Raw genomic sequence first — 24,510 nt, forward strand, 5'->3', positions numbered from 1 at the left:
GCGTTTAAATCTTGCATCAACGGGTGAGTGATGATTGACGATCTGCTGTACCAGCTGCCCAGTTCCGTCTACATTATGCAATACCCCTGTTCTGTTACATTATGCAAGACTCTGCTGACTAAGACGTGCATAGAATGAGGAAAACGTACTGGAGAACTGGGTTTCTCCCACTGTATTCACAGTTGTTTGAGTGACTTGACATATATTCTGTTATGTTCATCCATGATGGGGAACACATTTCAGAACATATTGCAGATTAAGATTTTACTTTACTTCTAGTGTAAACTGCTGCTAAAAACTATCAAAGAAAAAGCAAAGTTTGTGCCAAGTGGATTTAACAAACATTATGACACTGCTAACATTGTAAAACTGAAAAATGTATGTAAAGATTTTTATATGTATATAATACATTTATATATATAATGCATATCAAAAAAAGAATTATACAGTGTCTTTGAGTGCCTTTAAAGGTGCTGTATGAATAAAATGTATTAATTAATTAATTAATTAATTAATTAATTAATGCATACTGCTTCCCAGTGAAAACATTTATCAAAATAATGTACTGGTAGAATAGTAACAGAGGGTCTATGTACAGAGAATGTTGAAGTGCTTTAGTGGTTGTAAAGTTCCCTAGGGCAAATTTTTGATTTGTGATTAGGCTATATATATATAAAATGGACTTGACTTAACAAACACAAAAGCAACCAAACTGAGTTAACAAAACAAAAAATAACAACAAAAGGGAAAAAACACTGGTTAGGAAAAGTGAGAGGATGTAAGTCAGTTTTCAAATGTCAGTGCAGCTAAACAATCTAATAGTGAGTATAAACTGCTCCAAAGCTCGGAGACAAATGCAGGAAATGCATGAGTTATGTTTTAAGCAGGGTATTTGGAACATCCAGTACATGCTGGTTAGACTTTAAGTCACTACTTTCCGGTCATAGTGATCCAGAAATAATTGCCTAAAGCCTGATAGGTAATAACTAAAATGTTATTAATCTTTAAACTCTACAGGTAGCCAGTGGGCTGAGGCCAACATTAGAATGTCACTTCTTTTTAGTTAAAAATGGGCGTTAGCATTTTGAATCATCCACCAAATAATAGACATTGCTTAATGTAAAGACTTTCTAATTCCCTTAAGGTCAAACAAGGAAGTTATTTTATTTTAGAAAATGTTTAGTACACACATGCAAAGTGACAACACTGTGTTGTGGTGTATGGAATTTATTGGCATACATACATATTCCTTACAGTCTCTGCACTTTTAGTGGAATATAAAGATCTAGCTTGAACTAGTAATGCAACTTTCACACAGACAAATTAGGGATGGAGACACAAAGCACCAGTTAACTGCTAAATTTCACTCATTCTTGCAATCCACGTGGTATAATACCCTACGTGCAGGCAAAGGTAGAAACCTGTATTGTTTGCAGGTCTAAGGCACTGATTTTTTTTGTCAACCCTCCCAATTTAGACACATGATTTTAACATATAAACACATTTAACAAACCAAACTACTCTCAGCATCACATTCTTGATAGCACACACACACACAATCACACACTCACACGCACAATTAATATGCACCCAGTCACTTGAACTACACTACGTTAGCTGACAGTGAGGCTAGTCCTTCTGTTAAAGAGTGATTTTGAAAGCACAGGTATAGTGTTGTTGCTGGGTCCAAGGTAATGTTTTACCTGGAGAATTGTGTACATTATTCAAAAACTTTCATCAAGACTTTGGTTTCAGTTTTCACCATGTTATATTCAGATCAGGTCTCACCTGGGTGCTGTGGTGCATCTCCACAATTTGAAAGCTGAACCGCTGTATCTTTGTCTCAAAAATATGAGACATACATGGAGAAATGTTTAATCAAAAAGCACCAGAGAGACTTACCTGAGTATACCATGGGAACAAGAGGAGCTCAAACTTGAACCAATAACAAACTGTACATAAAAGCAAACTTTTTTTCTGCAGCAAAATTAAGCAGTAAGATAAAAACTAATTTCTGGCTGGTGATAAACTAAAGCCTAAGTAAGCAAGAGAGAAAGAATAAGAAGTGCATTGGTCAAGTATTGGCCTACTGTGGCCGATCAACCAACCTGCTAACCATAAAACCTATGAGGGTCATTTCAATGGGAGGATCCTCCGAGTGCTCAACTTTTCTATCTTCTCTAACAGTGACTTTCATATTCCAAAAACAGTGAAAACTTGACTGTTTTTTTTTTTCTGTAATAACTGTAAAAATATAAGGATTGTAGTAAAAATAGCCCCAGGGCTAGTGTAGGGGCGCAGTAATACAATCAAACATGACAGTACTGAACACAAGGGAATCCTACAATATTCTTTGATAGCCCCTGAATCTAACAAACATCAACACAAACACTTTAACATCATAAAAAAAGTATAATAATTAACATAGCAGAGTAACAAAAGTCAGTTTAATAACAACACACGGCCGCAAGGTAAATCAAGTATGGAAGGAAGGGTGATAGTGTGCATCCTCTCCTTCATTGCGTCCTTATTTAGGCCTCCTTTGTGCTAGCCTTCATCTTCTCAACTGTTTCCTGTATTAAAAACAATTAAAAAAAACAAAAAGTAGAGGAAAAGTGAGACATGGTGTATCATTTGATACAATGAAAAAAAAAAGAAAAGAGAAAGCAAGGAATTTGGAAGGAAGGACTTTGACTGAATAGAGTGTATTCCTAATTACATTAAACTTGTACCCAGAGAGCTACCATTGTTTACAGTGGTTTTGTAAACTGCGCTTCTGGAGTACAGAACACATGACCTTGCTGACTCAGCCATGGCCTCAAGCCAGAGCCCTAGTGCTACCTTGTGAGCCTCGTGCTGTCATATACACATATAAGCAAGCACACACACACACACACACACACACACACACACACACACACACACACACACACACACACACACACACACACACACACACACACACACACACACACACACACACACACACACACACACCAGCACAGGCATGCCACTCATTTAAATGACTCTTAAAGTACAAGAACAATGAGATAATTTATTGAGGTAAATTTAGTTTCTCACACTGAATGTTTAGGTCCTGGAACACCATTGCCATGTCAGGACACATTTCGGAATGCAGCTTCAGAATTCAACTCTCGGTTCTAGAACTTCATCCTTAGTCTACAGAGGTTCTGGAATGCTACTGACCATCTAGAGTGGTTGCACATCTTTATTGTTTGTCGGGTGAGGTTCTAGAACTTCAGGAAGGTTGTCATTGTGCTGTTTTAGTTGTTGGACAACTGCTCGTGTTTGCCTGGAGAAATTATACATTTGTTTTCATAGGTTGACTGTAGACTGTAGTGTTGTGCTGATTGTCTAGAGAGGTTTTTTGGCTGTGGTAACTGTATTATCAGGTCATCCACTGCATCACAGGGAAATATTTGCACTATCATAGGTCAAGGAATCATCTCCAGACCTGAGCACCTTTTATATCAGGAAAGAGTAATAAAGCCTGTGCTGATATAGATCCACTATAACATTTACAGTCTGATATATCATTTAAAATAGATGTGGTTCTTGGTAAGCCCTTTATTGCTTGACAATCAGCTTTTACAGTCAGCCAGCTCAACTGTATGGCTGAACTAAAAATCAAAGTATCATGAATTGAATTTAAGTGAACCACTCCCTTTACTTACTTTTTTGTTTCCATAATATGGAATCAAAATGATATTATTCTCTGAGTTAACTGACAGTAACATAGGGCCCATTGTAGGCCCTTTTTGTAGCATTCCATATCATTCACACTACATCTTATTTGAGAATATTCCTATTCTACTACAATCAAAAAGATGTATAATGTTAATGTTCTTATAGTGATCATTTTTGCTGCTGGCATTTTCATTTCCATGGCCATTTCATAGTTGTATCATTCCTATTTGGAGAACAGTTCTTGATTTCACAGCTTTTGACAACTTTTTCTTCTCTTTTCAAATCAGTTTTAAAAGATAATGACTGAGCTTTGTGTGTATGTGTGTGTATGTGTGTGTGTGTGTGTGTATGTGTGTGTGTGTGTGTGTGTGTGTGTGTGTGTGTGTGTGTGTGTGTGTGTGTGTGTGTGTGTGTGTACAGTCATACAAATTGAACTGTGAATCGTATTGTGCTTGCCTGAGCAGTTTGATACAAATGCTTTTCGTCCAGAAGCACGTTGTAAGTAATCAAATGAATGTAAAAGCAGACATTTGGGTTATAGCTTCTGTCAGAAATATTAACATAAATAATAACACCAACAAGGACACTGTGAGTACTGGATAGTAACGCCGTTTTTAAGTACACTTGTCCTTGTTACTTGTGTGTGAACAGGCTTTGCTAAGCCTGTCTTGTTTATAGGGAGAAAATCTGGAAAATATCTTAAGGTTGAGGAAATAAAAGAGAAAGCACTTCTGATTCTGGTATATGTCGAAATAAATATGATGTCCTTTAGAGCATATTTTAAATAGCTTTTAAAAAGCCCATTTGTTTATTTGTTTTTTTTAATAGTTTGACTAGTTTGAATAGTTTTTCTTATTTGTATGTATATATATTATTTAGGTAGAGGTAATCAAAAAGCCTACTAGGCTTTTTCCTCTCCCTGCATGTAAGGATTTTTTTTTTCTTGTTTCAGTGTATTTGTTTGATTTTACCCTGTGCAAATAAAGATTCTCCAACTCCACCTCAATACAGACCTGATGCTTGTTGAGCTCAGCCACACGGAGATTCCACTCCTCCTCCGTCATCTCTGCCCCAGCATCTACTGAATCATCAGCTACTGTCTTGTCTGAACAGATAAAAGGTCAAAGAATTATCACACAGCATTTTTATTTTTTGTGCGTTGACTAAAATAATCAGTAATCAGAATGATGATCATCTTTAGCATTTACCAGTGCAGGTCATAGCAGTGCAGACCCAGTTGCCGCATGCACAAACACAGCGGTTACACTCCACCTGGGTCTCTGCGCCATCCTCGTATGTCTCATCCTCCAAGGCGCATTCTGCAGAAAAAAACAAAAAACACATGGCAGACTATTTAACAAAGACACAGACTGTAGACATTATAACAGTTCTCACACACTGTTTTAAACTGTCTTCAATTTCCCCAATCAAGACTTGTCAGCATTTCAAAATGACACGTCATTCATCCATTGTCTACTTTTTGAAGCCACATGCCTCACTTTGGCTGTTTTGGTTTACTAATAAAACGTCAGCCAGTCTACCATCAATCAGACTACTTTAAACCTTCAAGCGTCTGAGAAAATATTAGTCAAGAAACAATTTGAAGAAGTATCATTCGCTTGAAAATAAATATTTCGACCATTTTTGACTATTTTTTAGCCAAAGGAATGCTGTATATCTGGTAACCCTGGAGTTTCTGAATATCTACACAAGGCCACCCACGTGTGTGTGTTTGCATGTCCTTGAATGCACGAGAGTTTAGTGCTCCACAGTGAACGTTAGTTTTATGTGTATCTAAGCAACAGTCTCCACTTCTGGTGAACTTTACCCCAGATTTATCAGACTGAGCAGACTGAAGTGACTACCACACAACTGAGACTGTGTATAAAAGATAAGAGTAACAATTTGAGGCTCCACATTTCCACTGTTTACTTGGTATCAGTAGTTAAGAGTGTGCTTATGTCAGAGCTTCCATACACTGTATCTACCCCTGTGTAACTTTATCTTACATTATGTTAAATAATACAAACAATCCCTCTAAGCTCACTCTTCTCTGGTGGATTGAAGCCAGGCTTCAGGCAGTTGAGGAACTCATCAAAGCTCAGCTTCCAGTCTGCATTCTCATCAGAGAGCTCGATGAGGGCATCTACACACAGGCTCCTGGGAAGCACATGTACATGAACACACAGAATAAATATGAGCTGCTCAGTATGGCGGCATCTGAACATTACAGAAAAAGAAGCATATTCAAGATATGATAATTACTTTAGAGCACTTCATTCCACAGAGCGCAGGTGTTTATGCCAGTGCAGGCTCCCACAGGAGGCCTTCAGTAAAGTTTACACTGGCCCAGATAGGGTTCAATGACTTACAGCAAGTATCCGAAAATAGCAACACAGCACATAGATACGCATCTGTATGTACAAGCATTACCACAGAAGAAAATGTTCACAAACTAGTTTGAAGGGAAGCAAAATAATGATGCAACAAAAAAAATGCAAACAGCAGCACTTTTTCCTCCAGCAGTCATGTGTACATGCAAACCCACAAAAACTGACCTGAGCAGCTTGTTGCTCTCCTGGTCTGCATAGGACTGCAACTCCACAACCGACTCATTGTGCTGGATGAATTTGAGCAGCTCAGAGGAGTCCAGCTGGGAATCACCGTTGTCATATGACTGCAGAAACACAGACAGACAGACACCACTAAGGCTTTTTTCCCCCACAAGAAGCAGTAGAATATGAACAGTAAGACCAATATTTCACCATGAACTGTCTGATAAATATATTGCACATCTCTGAGGGGTCACACTATACTTTGATACATTTGTGTCATGCAAACATCAGTCCGAATTAAGTAACTGGTGTTGGCAGGATGTAATCAGTCACTGTCAGCACATCAGTTGTCATGGCAATCATCCTTTAACTATGATGTCAATTGATTTCAATCTGGTATGAGCACCTTATGCACTTGTTCTACAAGCAGTCTATATTACTTTATTGACATTTTCAATGGGGATAGAGCATAAGTCAGTGTAGGACTACATTAAATATTCAATTTATAAAGTAATTTTTTTGCATCCATCTTTAAATGACATGAAAGCTTATTCATCGCACACAATGAAATGATATCAGAGTTGCTTGTTAGCCTATAGACTCTGTAAAACCTCTGAGATGGTTTGGCAGTAATAGTGGTGAACCTTTCACATTTTTAAAGACCCCATTGTGTGATCATGTGGTGCGTCTGTGGAAGACAGATGATCTGAAAACATTTATTATATTCTATATCATGTTTGTGGTTCAGGATATAGAGCATATTTTTATAATGGGAACGACTTGTCAAATAAATACTAAATAAACAAAGAACCATCTGTTCTTCTGCTCCTCCTCTGCAGGACAGAGATTTTCATTAAACTGAAATATGACCATCAGCTGAAAGGTCTGCCATGTGAATAATCAGACACAGTTAGAGGCAGCTGTAGGGATTTGTGGGGTTGGGGCCAACAACTGTGACATTTTGTAAAAGAAAACAGGACGACGCATGTAGGAGCAGTGCTGAATAGTAATAGAGAGCAGGGCTGAAACTGTCATTCAGCAACCCAAACGTGAGGAGAAACCCACCTTGAAGTATTTGAGCAGGTTGTCAGTGAAGTTGGATCCCTTGACAAACCAGCCATCTGGGACAACCTCTGTCTGCAGCCACTGGATCACACGGCCCCTCAACTCATTGCGGTCTGCGGCATAGCATACCACTGCAGGGGCGGGAACAAATCCATAGGTCGATAACATAAATAAATAATCCAAAGTATAAAATCTATTTTACGACAGTTTTTCCATGTTCACTATGCCCTTATCATTCGACCATAAACTACAGTAATTGCACACACATAATAACATCTAAATACCACATATAGCTTTCTCCCAATTGTAACCCATAACATAGACTATAACACTAACCAAACCCAGAAGTAACCCTGAATACACAATGTTTAAGTGAAGATTTACAAAATGGATTCAATTTGGATATTTTTCTTATCTCACTACAATTGTGAACACTTTTAACACACATGTAAAGAACACACACTCACCTGGGCTGGCAGCTGACTGCTCTGTTTTCTTCTCTAAAAAGTTTTAAAAAAGAGAGAAAGAACAAAACATGTGAAGCAAACATATCTCTTGACTTGATTCAGATTAACAGTGTTAAACTTAGCTGTGATATAGTACTTGGCCAAAGGTCTGAAAAAAGGGCTGTGTGATATAACTATTGTCCTTTTCAGCCACAGTGCTGATCAATGTTCAGGCCAGCGGGACAAAAAAAGTGTGACACGGCCAAGTGTGAGCAGTGAAAGTTCACTTGAGATAAGATATATATATATTATATTACTTATATTAGATGCATTAAAAGATAAGATAAGCAGTGTGAATGTGATGATAGACTGACTATGAACCGAGTCACCCCAGGTATCACTTGCATGAATATGGTTAGTTCAGAGATCACACACTAATCAGTCCAATTTACCATAATCAGTATTATCAGTACTTGTACTTTTCGTCAGGTAAGCCAAATGCTGTCACACTTAGAGGGTGCAAAACTGACCTTTTGCCTCTTACCTTTCACGCCTTTGGCGGAGTATAGCCGCTTTATTGGGTCTTTTATCTGTTATTTTGGGTCTTTTATCTGTTATATTTCTCTGTATTATTGTTTTATATTTATTGTTTTTTATTGCTTTTATTGTTTTTTTTTATTGCTTTTATTGTTTTTTATTGTTTCTGCTTATTTTACTGTAAAGCACTTTGGTAGACCATTGGCTGTTTTAAATGTGCTATATAAATAAAGATGACATGGACATTGACATTGACACTGACAAATAAACATTAAGTGAGAATTTGAGATTGAAGTATATTCAAATGAAAATGTTGACCTTATCGGTAAAGGCGAGTACAATGTTGGGGCAGTAAGCCAAATAACAAATCGATAACAAAGTTATAATCTTTCAGCCTCTGCCCTACCTTGCACTACACAACAAAACATTTAGGAAAACGGATGCACCAATCTCATTAATTGGATTGGTACTGGCGTCAATACTGTCAGTAGTTTGAATGGTCACTGTGAACAGCAAGAATAATTACAGCAAACAAAATCTGTTTGAATATCACATGAGGGCCACATCCCCATCATTATAGAGACTTGAAAAATGTGTGAACCTATCCTTCAACCACAAAAGAAGGAGAGTTAAAGTGGGTGAGTTTCTTTTTTTATCATTTCTATCTTGAAATTGAACATTCATTCTTGACCTTTGAAACCGTAGCTGCCAACACTGTTTCCAAGGTCAGGAATGAACCTTTTTCAATTTTTAAATAAACATGGATGAGAAATCCTTAAAGTGCTCAAAAAATTAAAATGTGAACATTGCAATTCTGTGACAACTACACAGATGTCATCTGCTGAAGAACAGCATGGGATCCAATAGAGAGCTCAAGAACCGCCACTGAATAGACCTTGTTTTTGGCATTGTTTTGTCACATTTTCATCTCTTGCTGCATCACTGTGTGTTTCAGCTCGTACCCGTGCAGTGTCCATCATGGGCCACCTGGATCTTCAGGCCAGTCAGACATGCGTCTCTGTGGAGTTCACAGTGGTTCCTGTAGGTCTTACCATTACTGCCACACACTGATCTCTTGTGGGGCTTACAGCTCTGGAAAGAGATAAGAGACAGAAAGAGTGACGATGATGTGAAAACAAGGGGACATATTAATCTTCATTCCTTTTCCTTCCGTCACTCACCTCTATACACAGACAGCTGGGCTCTCCCTTCTCGTTGACAGCACACTCTCTGCCAGCCCCACAGAACACATTGGCGCACACTTTGCTCTTGCTCTGAAGCTCCTGAAAGAAAGAAAAACACCTTGTTGGCACTTTGAAACATGCCATAGCTTTCTATAGTTTACACACAGGGCGGCGCTATTGCACTATTAAAAGGCCCATTTGAAAGCACTGTGAAGATGTTTACCCTCTGGCATAAACCCAAAGCCTCTTTGTGGCATTGACATAACCACCTGATAACATGCAAAGGAAAGTAACACTTCCTTCCCACTTCTGTTTGTAACTGCACAGAGAAGATTACATTTGTGGCTGTTTGTTGTCTGTGTGCTGTTTTGTTCGTCCTCAGGACATCTCAAAAGAGTGTTGACAGATTTCACTGAAATGTAATGGAAAATTAAAGGAAAAATGGACAAACTGAATACCTTTGTGGTTGTTACTTATAAACAACTTTATGTTTTTGCACTCTATTTTTTTTTATTATCCATCACTGTATCTTTCCATAAATATTGTATTTTTAATATAATCTTCACCAACTTTGATATATCTGGGTGTAGATTTGGTCTATTTGAAATAAACCACCTCTTAAGCAAATAGTTTCACTGCAGCCAAATTTAGGGGACACATGCTGTATCAACTCAGAGCCATTCTGCAAATGTTATGAAATTTCCCCTCTAGGTGGCAATACATCACAAACATCACACATTCAAATAGCCTCATCTCAGTAATCATGAGTCTGACTGAAATTTGTACATTTTATCACTTTGTAAAGGCACAGGCTTTAGGTATTCTCCAAAATCATGGCTGTAGTCTCTCGACAAGAGGGATTGTCTGTCACTATGTGGATTGTGCTCTGTAGTCCACACATTTCATGTTTGAGTGTCTGCGCTTTTATTAACTCATCCTTGCCAGTAGTTGCCATGTCAACAATGGACAGACTTCGCTCAAAAGGTGCCAACTGACTATACTCGACTTAGAAATGAGAGAAATAGTGAGGCTTTTTGTCTTCAGTATAAACTGTAATTATGACTACAACCTCATCAGATCCTAAATCGTCCTTCCTTTTAACTCAAATGCTAATGCTCTATGTCTTTATCAAACTTTTTTTCTTGTCCAATCAGATGTTCTCATTTTCTCTTGTCGTCACACTGATGCCTTTGTTTTGCTATATGTTGTCTATATGGCCTGTAGACTTGCAGAAAAATGAGTTCACTGGAGCTACAAACCAACCAATCAGGAGACGCCAAGCGGAGCTCTAAGAGCTGCTTTATGACCCTCATTACCTCCTCCCTTCCTTATCTGTGTGTCTTTGTATGGGTGTTTTCGTGTGTGTGTGTGTGTGTGTGTGTGTGTGTGTGTGTGTGTGTGTGTGTGTGTGTGTGTGTGTGTGTGTGTGTGTGTGTCTGTGTACACAGGGTTATTCAACATCTGGAGTCTGAGCTGTGTTTTCCTTTAGGGTCCATTCCCATGCACTGTGAAATCTGTTCTCCTCCCTGTTTCTCCAGACTCCCCTCCTCTTTCCTAAAGCCGCTGTTTCCTGTACTAGCGAGGCAGAAAGTTGGCCTTCAGTGCATGAATGCACGTGAGCTGGCCTCCAAGCTGCTGTATGTCAAGGGTCTGGTATGTAGGTTAAAATGAAGCTGGATTCTTGTGACTGAAAATCTCATAAGCTCACTAATGATTAAATGTAACGGGATGGATGGATGGATGGATGGATGAAAGTTGAAAGGGGGGGAAGAGGATGGATGGGGGGTTGGGGTCATATGCAAACATTGCAGTGTAGCAGCTTTAACCCTAAAGTGGTGAGAGGAGAGAGTGAGAAGAGGAGGATCTCAGCTCATTCCTACGCATGATTTAAAGACACACACACACACACTTGCACTCCAAAGTTGAGGTCATGGAAAAATCTTCAAAGCGATCCCTGTGGCCTTGAGCATATTGGACAATGCAGTTTGTTAGACACAGATGTGCTAGAAGCCTGTTGAAACCTGCAAAAACCTCCAATGAGTACATGAATATTGGATGAGCTCCTCAGATGAATCTGGTATAAACATAGAGCCCTGTCTGTCCATATCGCTCCGAGTACAACCAGCAGATATCCCTGACATTTAGCTAATGAATACAGCGGCACAAGGTCTTTTTTTCCCAGCCGATTCAAGTGGGTTGTTGCTATGGTGAGAGCATGTGCTGGGCTCCTGTTGTGGCCAGATCACAGAAATATCAATCAAATGAGGTAAATGGAACCAAAGCCTGTAATGAGCTCCCAGCCTAGCCTGTTGTTCAGACTGTATGATTGACGCAGACGAACATCACAAGACTGTAGAAAACACTGGATTGTAATGTCATTACCAACCTTCAACGAAACAAGGAAATGAGTCTGACTATTAGAGCTGTTGCCCATTATGTTTTGGTGATACAGTACATCATGCCTGCATGTGGCCTGGAGCTTTCATTGTTGCCATGAAGACTTGCACAGTTACATGCATCACCATCACCATTTGTTTACAAGAACGTGTAAGTCCTGTTTTTAAATGCTCTAGCCTGCTTTTGATCATATGGTGATGTTTCATGGAACTTAGATGATTACTCATTTGCATGCATATATAAATGTAACATTATATTAGGTTTCTGCATCTGTACGCAAATGTCTATGACTCCTCCACATCCTGGTGTCATATCTACAGCTGAGTGTGTTTTCTGACTGTGCGGACTCACTGCATTTAATATGCTCATTTTCTCCATTTTTCTTCTCACCACATCTTAAAGAAATTAAATGTTGTGAAATATGCTTATTTCCCTTTCTTGCTGAGAGTTTGATGAGACTAAATATGAAGCTAGAGCCAGCATACGGTTAGGTTAGCATACGGTTAGCTTATCTTAGCATATAAAATGAGTGGGTGGCAGCTAGACTGGCTATTCTTTAATCCATACAAAAAGTGCACAAATGTGGTGGAATAGTCGCTAACAATCTCACGGTCATAAGACACTTACAAGATATAACTTATGACACAGTATCTCAGTCTGTATCAGAACATATTCAGGTATCCTCAAAACTGTATGTAACCACTATACTAACTAACTACATGATGTTCACATATGCAAACATATAGCCAGTATACTCAAAATGGGATACTAGTGTGCATGTAGACACACTCATTAACCCAATCACTATTCGACCATATATTCTAAAGAAAAATGTACAAACTCAGCACAAACAAAAACAAACACGCCCACTGTGGGTGTCCTACTTATGAGTAATGACATACATTTTTTATTACATCGAAAAAAAATGCTGCCTTATTTTCCTTCTCTCTTGTTCAAAACTAATCACAGGATAAGTGAGCGTTGAGTCGTAACAGATTAACCAGAGCCCATCCTTCAAAAGCTGCCTCAAGCATATTGCGTGATTCTATATACACACATTTCACATCTAATTTTTCTCGACTCTTGTGCCCTTTTCTTCCAATTTTCCTGTTTCAATCTTTTTGTCAGGAAGTTACAGTTATTTATAGGTTTCAAGAAGATTTATAGATTTAAGTGATTTTTCTCAAAACCCTCCATGCATCATTTTCATCCACCTGTCTCTGTGTGGTGACTCTCAGTTCAAGTCTGGTGTAAATTCTCTTCTGCTGTAACTCCTTGCGTCTTGTCATCTTTATTCTCAGTGCCTTCCCCTTTTAGGGCTGCAAGAGATGTGCCAGTGATCCGAGACCAGCCTTGCAGAGGTTGATGGAAGTTGGAGGTGGAAAATAAGTCAGAAGAGAGAGAAAAAGTACAAGGAGGGAACAATGAGAAGAAACTGACTATTAATAAACAGGTAGATGGTGAAGATAAAAGGAAAGAAGGGCTGTGTGCACATTCGGAAGTCAGTTTCTTCCCTGCCACATGTTGAATGGCTCCATGCTGAGGCTGTTAAAGGGCAATGTTTATGCTTCAGTTTTCCTCAGCTTATAAAAATGCATACATTACACCCAATAACATCTAAAAAAACAGATTTAAAAAATCTGTATTTTTTTGTGCCTCTAGCTATCCATATACTCACACACATTCACACAAAAGAAACTATCCGCCTATATGTGCATTTGTGTGTGTGTGTGTACGTGCATCTCCGTAATGCTCAATTGATCTAGCAGGCCAATCGATGCTTGCCCTGTGAGGATGTCACTTTAAAGCCAACGTGAATTAATTCCCACAATGCACCTTGCCCGTCATTAGCATAGAAAACATTGATTTATGGATTGTAAATAACTTGCCATGGATATGCCTACAGTGATAAACAGCATAACAGATGTTAAAGTGCATTAAATACTGAATTTAATTTTCTGCTTATGAATTGTACAGCAATATGACAGATCAGCTTGATCCGTTTATTGGGCACACCAAGTTTCATTTAATGCATTCCAATACAACAACCCTGCAGCATATCCTTTTCATATCGAGCTTTTCTTGGGACTGTGTCCCAAAAGGTGTCGATTCAGCACTAAGCTATTGAAGTTCACCACATTACAAAAAGGTGAAAGGTGGTTCAGCTTAATCTGCATCAACACCTCTCCTCAACAACAGTTTAATGCAATAGGCTTCATAAAGGTTTGTTTAAGATCTGTTGCAAGTCTGTTGTGTTGAATGTGGCTACACTGATCTTACTGTCACCTACAAAATGTATTTTGACAAAACTTGTTCCTTTTCCCCTTAGGGTGCACAAAGTATAGTGTGTATTTTCATGAATAAAATATCATGCTGAGACAACTTGAAATATTAAAACAAATCTACCCAGGAGAGTGCAAGAAGAATACAAGTGAATAAGTATTACATTAAATTACAGTTTGTTTGCCATTTGAATAGTTTCTGGATCCAGGTTTTCCCTGTGGCAATAACAGTGACAAACAGAAATAAATAGAATGTGTATGGAGGCAGTAATTCAATCTTACAAAATCTTGCAATACCAGAAATACACTAATGACTACTGAACTGAAAAAAATTAATGGGTAAGTTATTACTAATTTTGAAAAACAGCTATTTGAAAACTAAAGAAACACAGTTCTTCATCAAAGAATTGATGTTTGAGACCTCATTAGAGTTATAACAATGACATAAGGTGCACAGCCAACGGTGGCCTGAAGGCATCAATCTGTCTCCATTTAGAGATTTTAGCTGTCATATTTTCTCAGCAAAACTAAAACATACTGAACTTGTTACTGCACATGGTTGTCTTAAAAGCTACTGGGATACTATTTATATATGAAGGCAATTAAGGAATAGTTTCATGCTTCGGGAAAAACAATTGTTAGCTTTTTTGCTAAGATCCGCCCTCATATATTTATGCTATATGAGGCTAGCTATCAGCAGCTTAGCTTAGCATAAAGGGGGAAACAAGGGAAACTGCTAGCCTGGTACTGTACAAAGGGTCTGCATAAAGACCAAAGTGTAAAAATGATGATGGTTTGTGGTTTGTCACGGGGATCATGTGCCAGAATATTTATTGGCTGTAAGTGGCCTCTCTGCTGCACTGTTAGCTCCGGGACAGACATCACTGTCCAACACGCTGAACAGCTGCAGGGTTGTTGAGGTGAGACAGACTGAGCACTGAGTTATTTCACCTCATTTCATGCTGCAGTGTGTTGGTCAGCTGCTCTCGTTAGCCGCTCTGATAACGTTAGCGTTAGCTGAGTGACAGCGATCGTCTCACAAAGGTAATTATTTAGTCATTCAATCAAAAACTGCTTGCAGTCGTTTGTGTTTTAAGATGAACTACTGATGAACTCTCGCATGTGCACCTCATAAGACTGCCCAGCTGCTGCGCTGCACTCACAGTTTGGTTCCACCTTTATCGTCGTTTAAATAATTGATTCTTGACTTTTATGAATCGATGCAGAGTCGTCCACGTCCGCATTGCGATGCATCGTATAATTGAGACATTTCTTCACCCCTACTAGCTGATAATATTTTATGCATAAAATTATGTGTTTGTGTTAAAAAAAACCCACAAATGACAGTATGACATGGGTACTTTTCCAAACACATTCTAGTAAAATCCAGGACCCTGATATACTTGTTCTCAATGCACGACAGCCAACCGCCTTATCTAGTTTCTCTACTCCTCTATCGAGTATCAATATCACTATCAGCCTCAAAATTCCAGTATCAGTCAGGCTACAGCTACATCCAGCAGTTGGTTAGCTTAGCAAAGCATAAAACCTTCAGTATTGTTTTCTAATCAGAACCTGGAAAAAGCAAGAGGTGGTACTGAGGGTTATGTACCAGTTTAGCATAGCATAAATCTTGGAGGCAAGTAATGTAATTATGATACTTTCTAAATGACCTTTCTCCTAGTTTTGCATTTATTTACTGTAATTTCTTGTTACTTATTGGCCAGGATGTACGCCAATACTAATATCTGCAATAATCTAATATTGGTTGATACATCTGCCTGGCTGATGTGTCCTGCACAAACAGAGTTTCCAGAGTGGAAGCAATCCTCTAAACTAACTGTTTAAGCAAGCGAATAAACGGATGTCCCAAAAGTCAAACTGTTCCTTGAAATTGTGTATGAATTGTGTAGGAGAGTGCATGCACATGTTTGTTTCTTACTTACAATGACATAATTCCCTACGTCATGTACTTTCACGACCGCAACAGAGACACTTGGACAGAAAAATACTCACACAGCAAGACGACTTCACCCTCGCAACCTCAAAATGTATCTTGGCGACTTACAAGCATATTTCTTAATTACAATGAGGTGAAATAATGGAGGCAAAAAAAATGGCTAGGAATGTAGACAAGAGACTGAGTAGATTGAGGAGAATAAGAGGGTAGGCAGGGGTACATTCCTGAGCTATGTTGTGCCTCAGATGGGGTCCAACAATGTTCGTCTTGAGCCAAAATCTCTTCAGTATCTAGGTCAGAGAGGTGCCCCTGCTCTTCCCCCTCTCCAGCGTTTCCTGTGTTTTCTCTGTGTTGTCTTTCCAGCTCTAGATTGTCCAACACGCTTCACCCTCATGAGATGTGGGGCTCATGCCAGGAGGGAGAAAGACAGGGAGGGCTCAAACTGAACCGCCCGTCTCCCTCTGCCCGTAAAGACCTCCCTCTCTCTTCTGTCTCTTCTAACCAGGTCTTACTAACAGAGAAGTGGCGCACACCCAAAGTAGAATGAGAACCACTCTTACTCCAGATATTATACTAACTATTCTAACTATGAACCAGTTTCCTCCTTTTACAGAGTTTATGCGAGCTTGTGGCTAAATCCAACAGGGGAGAAACATCACAGAGAACGACTATCATCAGCTCTGGTTTTAAGTCATTACAGAAAGCTGAAGCATTTGCCCTCAATAATTCAAGCGTCTCCATTCTCATACCTCAAGCCTTTACTTTCTTATGAATCTATTCAACTGTATCTTCATACATATCAAATTAGCTCCAGTCTAATTTCTTCTTTGCTTGACAGACACTTGAGATTAGACATAGAGCAAATTAAAGCATCCGCTGAGAAACACACATTCAAATCCCAAAATGACATGCTTCCTTCGAGCTGGAAAGCCTCATTGTGATTTATATGACAATGAGTTGATAGTGGAATTGGCAGGGTGTGTCCTTGGAATAATGAGGCCAAAGTAAAACTCATTGAGTGTGTTATAAAGATATGAGCTGTTTGTGGGAGCTCTACGGGTGGTCTCAAACGCTCTCAGGGGGGCCAGGTCTGAGATCTGACAAAAGGACCCCAGGTAACGACCAGTTTACAGTGATCTGGCTGCCATTCTTCTCTGTGTTTCTTATTCAGTGTGAAAGGAATGCACCAACGGACAGGATGAGGTCACCCCAGTCTACAGCCTCTTATTTTACACCCCCACCCTTGTTCCAGAGCTGAAATGTAACAACTACGCTGTGTAAGAAACAAGAGAAAAGAAGAGAAAAAAGAAACAACAAAGTGATAAAGAATTGAAGAGAGACAAAGAGAAAGAAAAATAACCAAATGCAGAAAAAGTGAGAGAGAAAAAGAGAGAGAGTCTATTGAAAAGCAGGAAATAAGTCACGGTCTGGGCAGAGCCACATCTGCTAGCAGTTAAAACGTCACCAGAGAACATAAAATGCTATGAATACAGCACCACCCCCAGCCTCCCCTCCACTGTGCACCCTGTTGTCACACTGCTGGGACAACAGTGTCCCCTGTCCCCAGCACCTGACCCACATCAATCCCAGAGAGACATTGTCCCATCTCAGTCCATGCAGTCCTACTCCACAACCTTTTATGTACAAAGTATCACTTATGCCATCTGTTTCAACTGTGAAATCTCTCTCGCTCTCTCATTCTCGACCTAACAACATTGCCTAATTTCCCCCCTAACCATTGCTCTTGCTTTCCCCTCTGTCCCGCCCTGCTCTGTTCTGGGCATTCTTCCACTGCCAGGGAGAGAGGAAGGAAAGGAGGGAGGGGACGCAGGCTGCAGCTCAGGCTCAGGCCAGGGGGAATGAGTAGATTCCCTGCCCTCTCCTCTGCTCCCTTGTTGAGGCCAGTATTGGGGCTGAATGTTGGAATATGTTTATAGCAGGAAAAGTCCCGATTACAGACCGCTGGATGTGTTTTGTTTGTGCAGCCCTTCTAAACATGTTGAACTGTAAGCATTCCTGTGATCAAAACCTTTTTCTGTCTGTTTACTGTCTGTCTATCTTCTTGTATGCACAAATGTCCCTCACAATATCCTCTAGCTGAAGGTGGTGTCTGTAAATGTAATTTTTTGTCCAAAAATATTTAATTCACTATCATGAAAGATCAAAAGAGCAGCATTTTTTTTTTACATTCAATAACCTGGAACCATCAAATCAAATCAAACAATTTATCGATTATTTTTGGATTGACTAATCATTGCAACTATAGTCTGCTTTGAGTTTGGGATTAGGATTATTAGATGATTAGTCACACAGGACCTGTGTTCAGCAACCCTTTTCCAGCATGAAGTTGACCTCTGTTTAACTCTTCTACACGTGCAATATCCCCGACTGTGTCAAATCTTTTACACATGACAGAAGTACATAGTTCAACCATTGCCTCACAAAACTGGGTATAATGTACACCAACATTTACTGTGTATCTTGTGACATTTAAATTATAATTAAAGTTTCCAGGGAACATGATGTGAAGGATTTGGTCCTACTACAAACTATAACAGTACATCAAATGTTGCAGTTAGTTATTTTGCTCCTGTAGCCTAAGTCGCAGGTCGGATAATACGATTCACAGAACAAACAGTACTAGCTTTTGCAAGGATCTGGCAGCTTACTAATGGTGAATACAACTGAATTTGTCTTGCAAGTGTGTACTATTATATCTCAGATCAGATCACACACCTAACAAGAAAATAAAATGTGTCATGTAAACCACTTAAAAACACTGTAAATGAGACACTTTAAAGATGCATTTGTTCTAAACTGTGCAGTTATTATTATTTTTAGTATAATTTGTTATATTCTTATTAGGTGTAGTTGTACATGGGATATAAGAAGCATATATATGTCACTCTCTTTTCCTTGCTGCTTCCTATCCTAGACTATCCTAGACATTTAATTGCAGTATCCTGATGAATTTTAGTACTGTATGCACATTCTGTGTACTGTATTTTAATATATTGAATAAAATCAATCAAATTCTGGTTAAAACAATGGAAGAAATGTATATTGAAAATGGGAGAGAACTACACCAGCCAGATAATTGCTCATCCCACAGTGACAACAGCATGCATGTCAGATTCAAGGTGTTTCTTCTTTTTTTAATAAATGTTTTATTGTCATCATAGCGTTTCATACATCTTAACCAGTTATATAACCTAACATTTTCTTTATGATATACATAAATGATGAAGGTAGGTGTTACGCCATGATCATAATAATCAAGATGACTATAAATTAGGACAGATAATGACAATATTTACAGTGCAGGTTTAAATTTCATAGCACGTTATAGTCATTTAGAAAAGAAGTATCTTTGATCCTGTTTTATATTTGAAAGTCTGCCTAAAGTTCTCCATAAATCCATAAGTTCTTCTTCTTCATCCTCTACACACGCTGCTGGACAAAGAACGATCTTTGATGAAATTCAGTGGGTGTTTTTTCTTTTTTTAAATCATGTGTTATCAGAAAACTCTGTGGCATGTTTGGGTAACTTTAAATTGAAGTAAAGTATTCGTGGAATTCAACCACACTAATGATGTTGATTTATTGCCCCTGGCTGTGAGCACAAAGGAAGAAAATAATTGGAAATTGTCCCTTTGTAACGAGCGTTCAGGAGACTTCCTTGAGTCCTGTTTTTACAAAAAGAGTCCCTGAGTAACCCTCTTTTAAGCCTGAATGTTTAACTCCCGAACTTCTAGTGCACGTATGTTAATTATATATTCATTATCTCATACTCACAAACCATCTGAGTAGACTTTAGAGCTGCTCTTTGTCGTGTGTGTGTGTGTGTGTGTGTGTGTGTGTGTGTGTGTGTGTGTGTGTGTGTGTGTGTGTGTGTGTGTGTGTGTGTGTGTGTGTGTGTGTGTGTGTGTGTGTGAGTTAATTTATAAGTAGTGTCTTTGAGCGCAGAGTGCCGGTAATGATAAGACACCAGTACAGCTGGTAAGCTAAATGAGGATTCCTTTTATGTGAAGCCAAGAGTGAAGAGAACACACTGTGGGGACATGAAACACAGTCCAACCCCTCTTTCTTTCTCTCTCCCCCTCACTACACAGCCAAGTCTTACCTCACCCCCCAACCTACCCTGCTATAATTGCATGAATGTGGCTCCATCTCCTTTTTGTTTTACATCACTCTGTATCTCACTGCCCTCCGCAGTCCCTGCACAGGATCCATGACTGGGTGTTGAGCTACAGTAATTAGAGCAGGCTGATACTGACAGAGGACACAGCGTCCCCTCATGCTCATGTTCCCTCCACCTGGGCAGATATTTTTAGCCCACCTTGAATGAGGGAGAACAGACATCAACGTGGTGCCTTAAAATGCTGTGGCTCAATCAGAGTCTGCTACAGATCTCAAGAAGGGCGCCAACTTCTACTTTCTCTTCTTCACCTCTCTTCTCCTTTTTAATCCTCTTAACTCTTGGGCTCTTTAAGAGGAGACGAGTCTTGTCTGGCTGCCTTGTTGGGCTGACTTCCTCTTGATATCTTTGTTTTTCAAGATCCAGTGCTGGTGCTGATAACTTAATAAACCACTGTGTCATTCCACCCCGTCGCCACGGATGATGCAGGATAATACAATCACACTGCATGCCATAAAAACAGAAATATAAACAGTACTCCCTCTCTCTCTCTGTTTGTATATGAGTGTGTGTGCTCATGTGCCTCAAGGCTACAAACTCTTAATATTTTCACTATGCCTGCATCTCGACCTCCTTTGTACATCAAGCTCCTGGTGTGTTTGAGTAAAATGTCTACATTTTATCCACAAGATGTATATCTCATCCCAGCCCACACACACAGGTTTACCCGAGTCCCCGACCCTGGCCGCACTGTCACACCGCATTTCTGAGCCGCTTATCTTGGTCGCTGCGATTTCTCACCTCGGGAAGCTTTCATCATAAATAAGGAGTTAGTGTCCAGATTTTAATAGCCTACACTCATGCTGAAAAACATCAATTCACACACAAAGAATCCTGTTACCATCAATCACTCCAGCCCCGAAAAGCAATCTGTGTGCACTCGTATAAAGTAATTCTGATACATACTCCAACACCTATACATAACCCAAATATTACACCCTGTAGGGTCATCAGATCCACGTTTGTAATGGCTCTGCTCCAACTTGTTGACCTCCTTTAGACAGCAGACTGGTATGCAAGTTCAGGCCCTTCCCACGGCCAGTCAACAGGCCATATATTATCAGAGTAATTACCTTTGGAGGATAGATGCCTCTCTAATGCCTCCCCATTAACTTCATGGACACACTCAACAGGCTCTGCTGTGTGTTCTGATTCCACCGTGATCATGAGTCCAATAAAGATGCAGACAATGGGACATTTTCCAGCAGGCAAAGGTGGAGTTGGCAGTGGAAGTTCAGCACCAGTCCAAGTCCAACATATCTGGCTATATGAGTGATGTTATGTGCAGTTGAGACACACTAATATCCATCTGTGTGAAGCTATAAAGACACACTAAGTAGGAAACAATTTGTTTATCTTGTGTTTCAAATTAGCTGTAGCTCTAAGCGTTTAAAGAAAATCTATTCTGTAATTAGGAAGTCAATCTGTTTATTTCCTCAGCCTGTAACTGTTGTGCAGGTCAACAGAAGAGTCAACACAAAGCCAGGTGTTCAACAGCTGTGTCCAGTTAGGTTAAGGCCAACAAACACCACCTGGTGTGTGTGTGTGTGTGTGTGTGTGTGTGTGTGTGTGTGTGTGTGTGTGTGTGTGTGTGTGTGTGTGTGCGTGTGTGTTTGTGTTTGTGTGTGTCTATTTCTTACAGTAAGTGGAAACTACCACATTAATAACACTGACATCTCTCCAGTATCATACTGATTTTTGGTTGGTTATCACTTTGAGCCATCACACCACGTACTCTTACAGCACATTAACTCTTGTGTTTACTCAGTGGTTAGACTACTTAGCACTGCAGTGTGACACCCATAAGGTGAGTATTCCCACAACTCTTAAGCACGCTCCCCACCCCTGAGTACACAGACAAACACCCATGCTCCCCGACTGAACACCCAAACACAGTGTTTGTATGCCAGTAAAGCAGCTGCCAGTTGGCGGAGCTTTTTGCACCATACAATATTGATGATGGGGGCCATCAAACCCTTAGGTGAGATTGTGAGATATAGACAAACACTGCCCTCCCTTCTTTTCTTTTCACAGCTGCCTGTCACTTGTGTGTTACTCTTGTCTCCTAACGACAGCTTTTGCTTTGCTAATGAATTCCCAACTTCACAAAAAACTGAGAATAGGAGGTGTGTTTAAGTGTGTGTGTGTGTGTGTGTGTGTGTGGTCCAACTGAATGCAAAATGTGAAAGCTTGCTTAAGCTCACAGACAAAGAAATTACACACATTTATCAAAGTGCTTCATTGCTGCAATCAGTTTTAGAAATGAGAATTGTGCCCCTATTGAAAAGAACTGCACCAGTGGCAATTTAGTTAACTGCACGCCTGACTGTCTCCACAATGAAGCTCATAATTGCGCAGTGCCAACAACAATTGCATTATTGCTTCCTTTTAAGAATATAAACACCATAACTAGATATTGACCCAGAGCAGTCTTGAAAAGACTGTAGCTGTAAAATGCTCAGTTCACTACAACATGGTGGATAACAGCCTTCCAGATGTGCTCTAGCTCGTTTAGCTTTGCGAACAAAAAAAAAACTGATGTGTTACTTCAGACGGGCAGTTTCGTGCCGAACAATTATAAACCGTTTGTTACAGCTGTCAGGCAGCATTTCTTACCCATTTGAGACAATACAAATTCAATAATTTTAGTTTTAAAGTGAAAGAATAAAGCCGTCTGAGCCAAACTTACCTCCGCGTTACAGAGAGCTGCGGTCAGCAGAAGCAGCACAGCGACACTTCGCAACATCTGGACATGAAAAAAAGAGAAAGTAAGGTTTAGGTATAAAAAAGAAAGGGGACGGGAGTTTCTTAGTAGGTTTTTTTTTTTTAACTTGAGGAAAATCATACTTTCGCTTTACTTTACGTTACCATTTTGGTTAAAGCTGCTCCGCTCGGAAGGTCTGGTCAGAGGAGGAGGAGGTGAAAAGCGGCTCTGGATGTTCGAGCAGGAGGTCCGTGATTTCAAGAAATATGAGGAGGAGCACTGAGGAATTGGTGCCAGTCCGTCAGTCTCTCCTCCTCCCTCCTCTCTCAACGACGTGGCCAATGAAAATGTCTGTAGGTATTCCTCCGACAACGTTTTCAGAAGAAATGGAGGAGGAGGGGGAATAACCGTGGTATGAGTATGGTGTGTGTGTGTGCGTTCAACCCCCAAAAAATACTGCTAAATGCCAAATATGTTTCAGAAAAAAAAGACTATGGCTGCGTGGATAATGTTTACTGGCACTGTGTGTGTGTGTGTGTGTGTGTGTGTGGGGGGGGGGGGGGGGGGGGGGGGGGGGGTATCCTTTGAGAAGGGGGGGCACACACCATATTTAACACCAGTTGATTAAGGAGCTTGTTGGGTCAGTGGTTAAGGTTATGGTAAGGGTCCTAAAGTTACTACCACTTTCTGATAAATTATGTCTATATAAATGGTTAAATAATTTACTGGTGCTTTATAGATCATTACGTGCCATTAATAAGACAAATATTTTGGGTTAAAAATGGAAAATCCTCCACCAGCATCAAAAAACATAAACAGGCCACATTCCTCCTCTTTTGTAATGAAACTCAACTATATGATTACAAATCTTCTTCTGGCTTAAGGGCGCACTCACACTAGGGCCAGTTGTTCCGTACCGTGCTGAAGCACGCATGTCCCCCCTCCCCTGTACCCCGCTGGCCTGCACTCACATTATCCCAACCGTACTGTACTCAAGCACGGGTACCTCCGACACATTGCGCAAAAACATATAGACAGTTTACTCTCATAAAACATGCACAGGTGTGTTTTCGTGTGCTGTGCGCCGGTAAAACACAACACAGCCGATCAATTAACACAACACACTATGATTAAAAAGTGCAAGCTTTTTCTTCTGAGTCATGCCTGTGTAGTATGCAGTATGACATACTTGTGTAAAAAAGACTAGTAAAAGCAGACTTATTCAATTCTTTACGCCAGTAAAAGTAAGACTTAGTTTAATGATTTAGAAGTCGCCAAATGACTTACTTTAACGATTTTTGTTAGTTTATATAATGCAGATTTGTAAAATATTACTTTTATGAGGGTCACAGTCACAGACAATAAACTTACCATTTCATAATTGTGGTAGCAGCGGTGCAGCAGATGTAATGAAGTCCATGCAGCACGCTCGATGCAAACTAATATTAAGCCTATAGCCTTTTCATTATAATAT

General features: G+C 39.7%; 1 protein-coding gene across 1 annotated transcript; it reads right to left on the reverse strand.

Annotated features, from left to right (window-relative positions):
- Positions 1–1,174: 1,174 nt before the first annotated feature.
- On the reverse strand, positions 1,175–23,339 carry LOC133993228 (follistatin-related protein 1-like). Its single transcript, XM_062432119.1, has 11 exons — positions 23,201–23,339; positions 23,022–23,078; positions 9,493–9,594; positions 9,274–9,403; positions 7,796–7,828; positions 7,329–7,459; positions 6,267–6,385; positions 5,756–5,868; positions 4,917–5,027; positions 4,722–4,813; positions 1,175–2,573 (listed from the first exon to the last, which is right to left on the reverse strand). Exons 1-11 carry the CDS (start codon positions 23,201–23,203, stop codon positions 2,532–2,534), a joined length of 933 nt encoding a protein of 310 aa, XP_062288103.1. The 5' UTR covers positions 23,204–23,339; the 3' UTR covers positions 1,175–2,531.
- Between the last annotated feature and the right edge of the window lie 1,171 nt (positions 23,340–24,510).

Source organism: Scomber scombrus, chromosome 13, assembly GCF_963691925.1.
Source record: "Scomber scombrus chromosome 13, fScoSco1.1, whole genome shotgun sequence".
Lineage (NCBI taxonomy): Eukaryota > Metazoa > Chordata > Actinopteri > Scombriformes > Scombridae > Scomber > Scomber scombrus.

What these genes read in the sequence shown, in the direction of transcription:
- LOC133993228 (XM_062432119.1), bottom strand. An exon ending in CCATGATGGACACTGCACGG is followed by an intron (nt 7,829 to 9,273) that starts GTACGAGCTGAA and finishes AAAACTTTTTAG; the next exon opens with AGAAGAAAACAGAGCAGTCA. An exon ending in GAGAGCAACAAGCTGCTCAG is followed by an intron (nt 5,869 to 6,266) that starts GTCAGTTTTTGT and finishes TGTGCTTCCCAG; the next exon opens with GAGCCTGTGTGTAGATGCCC.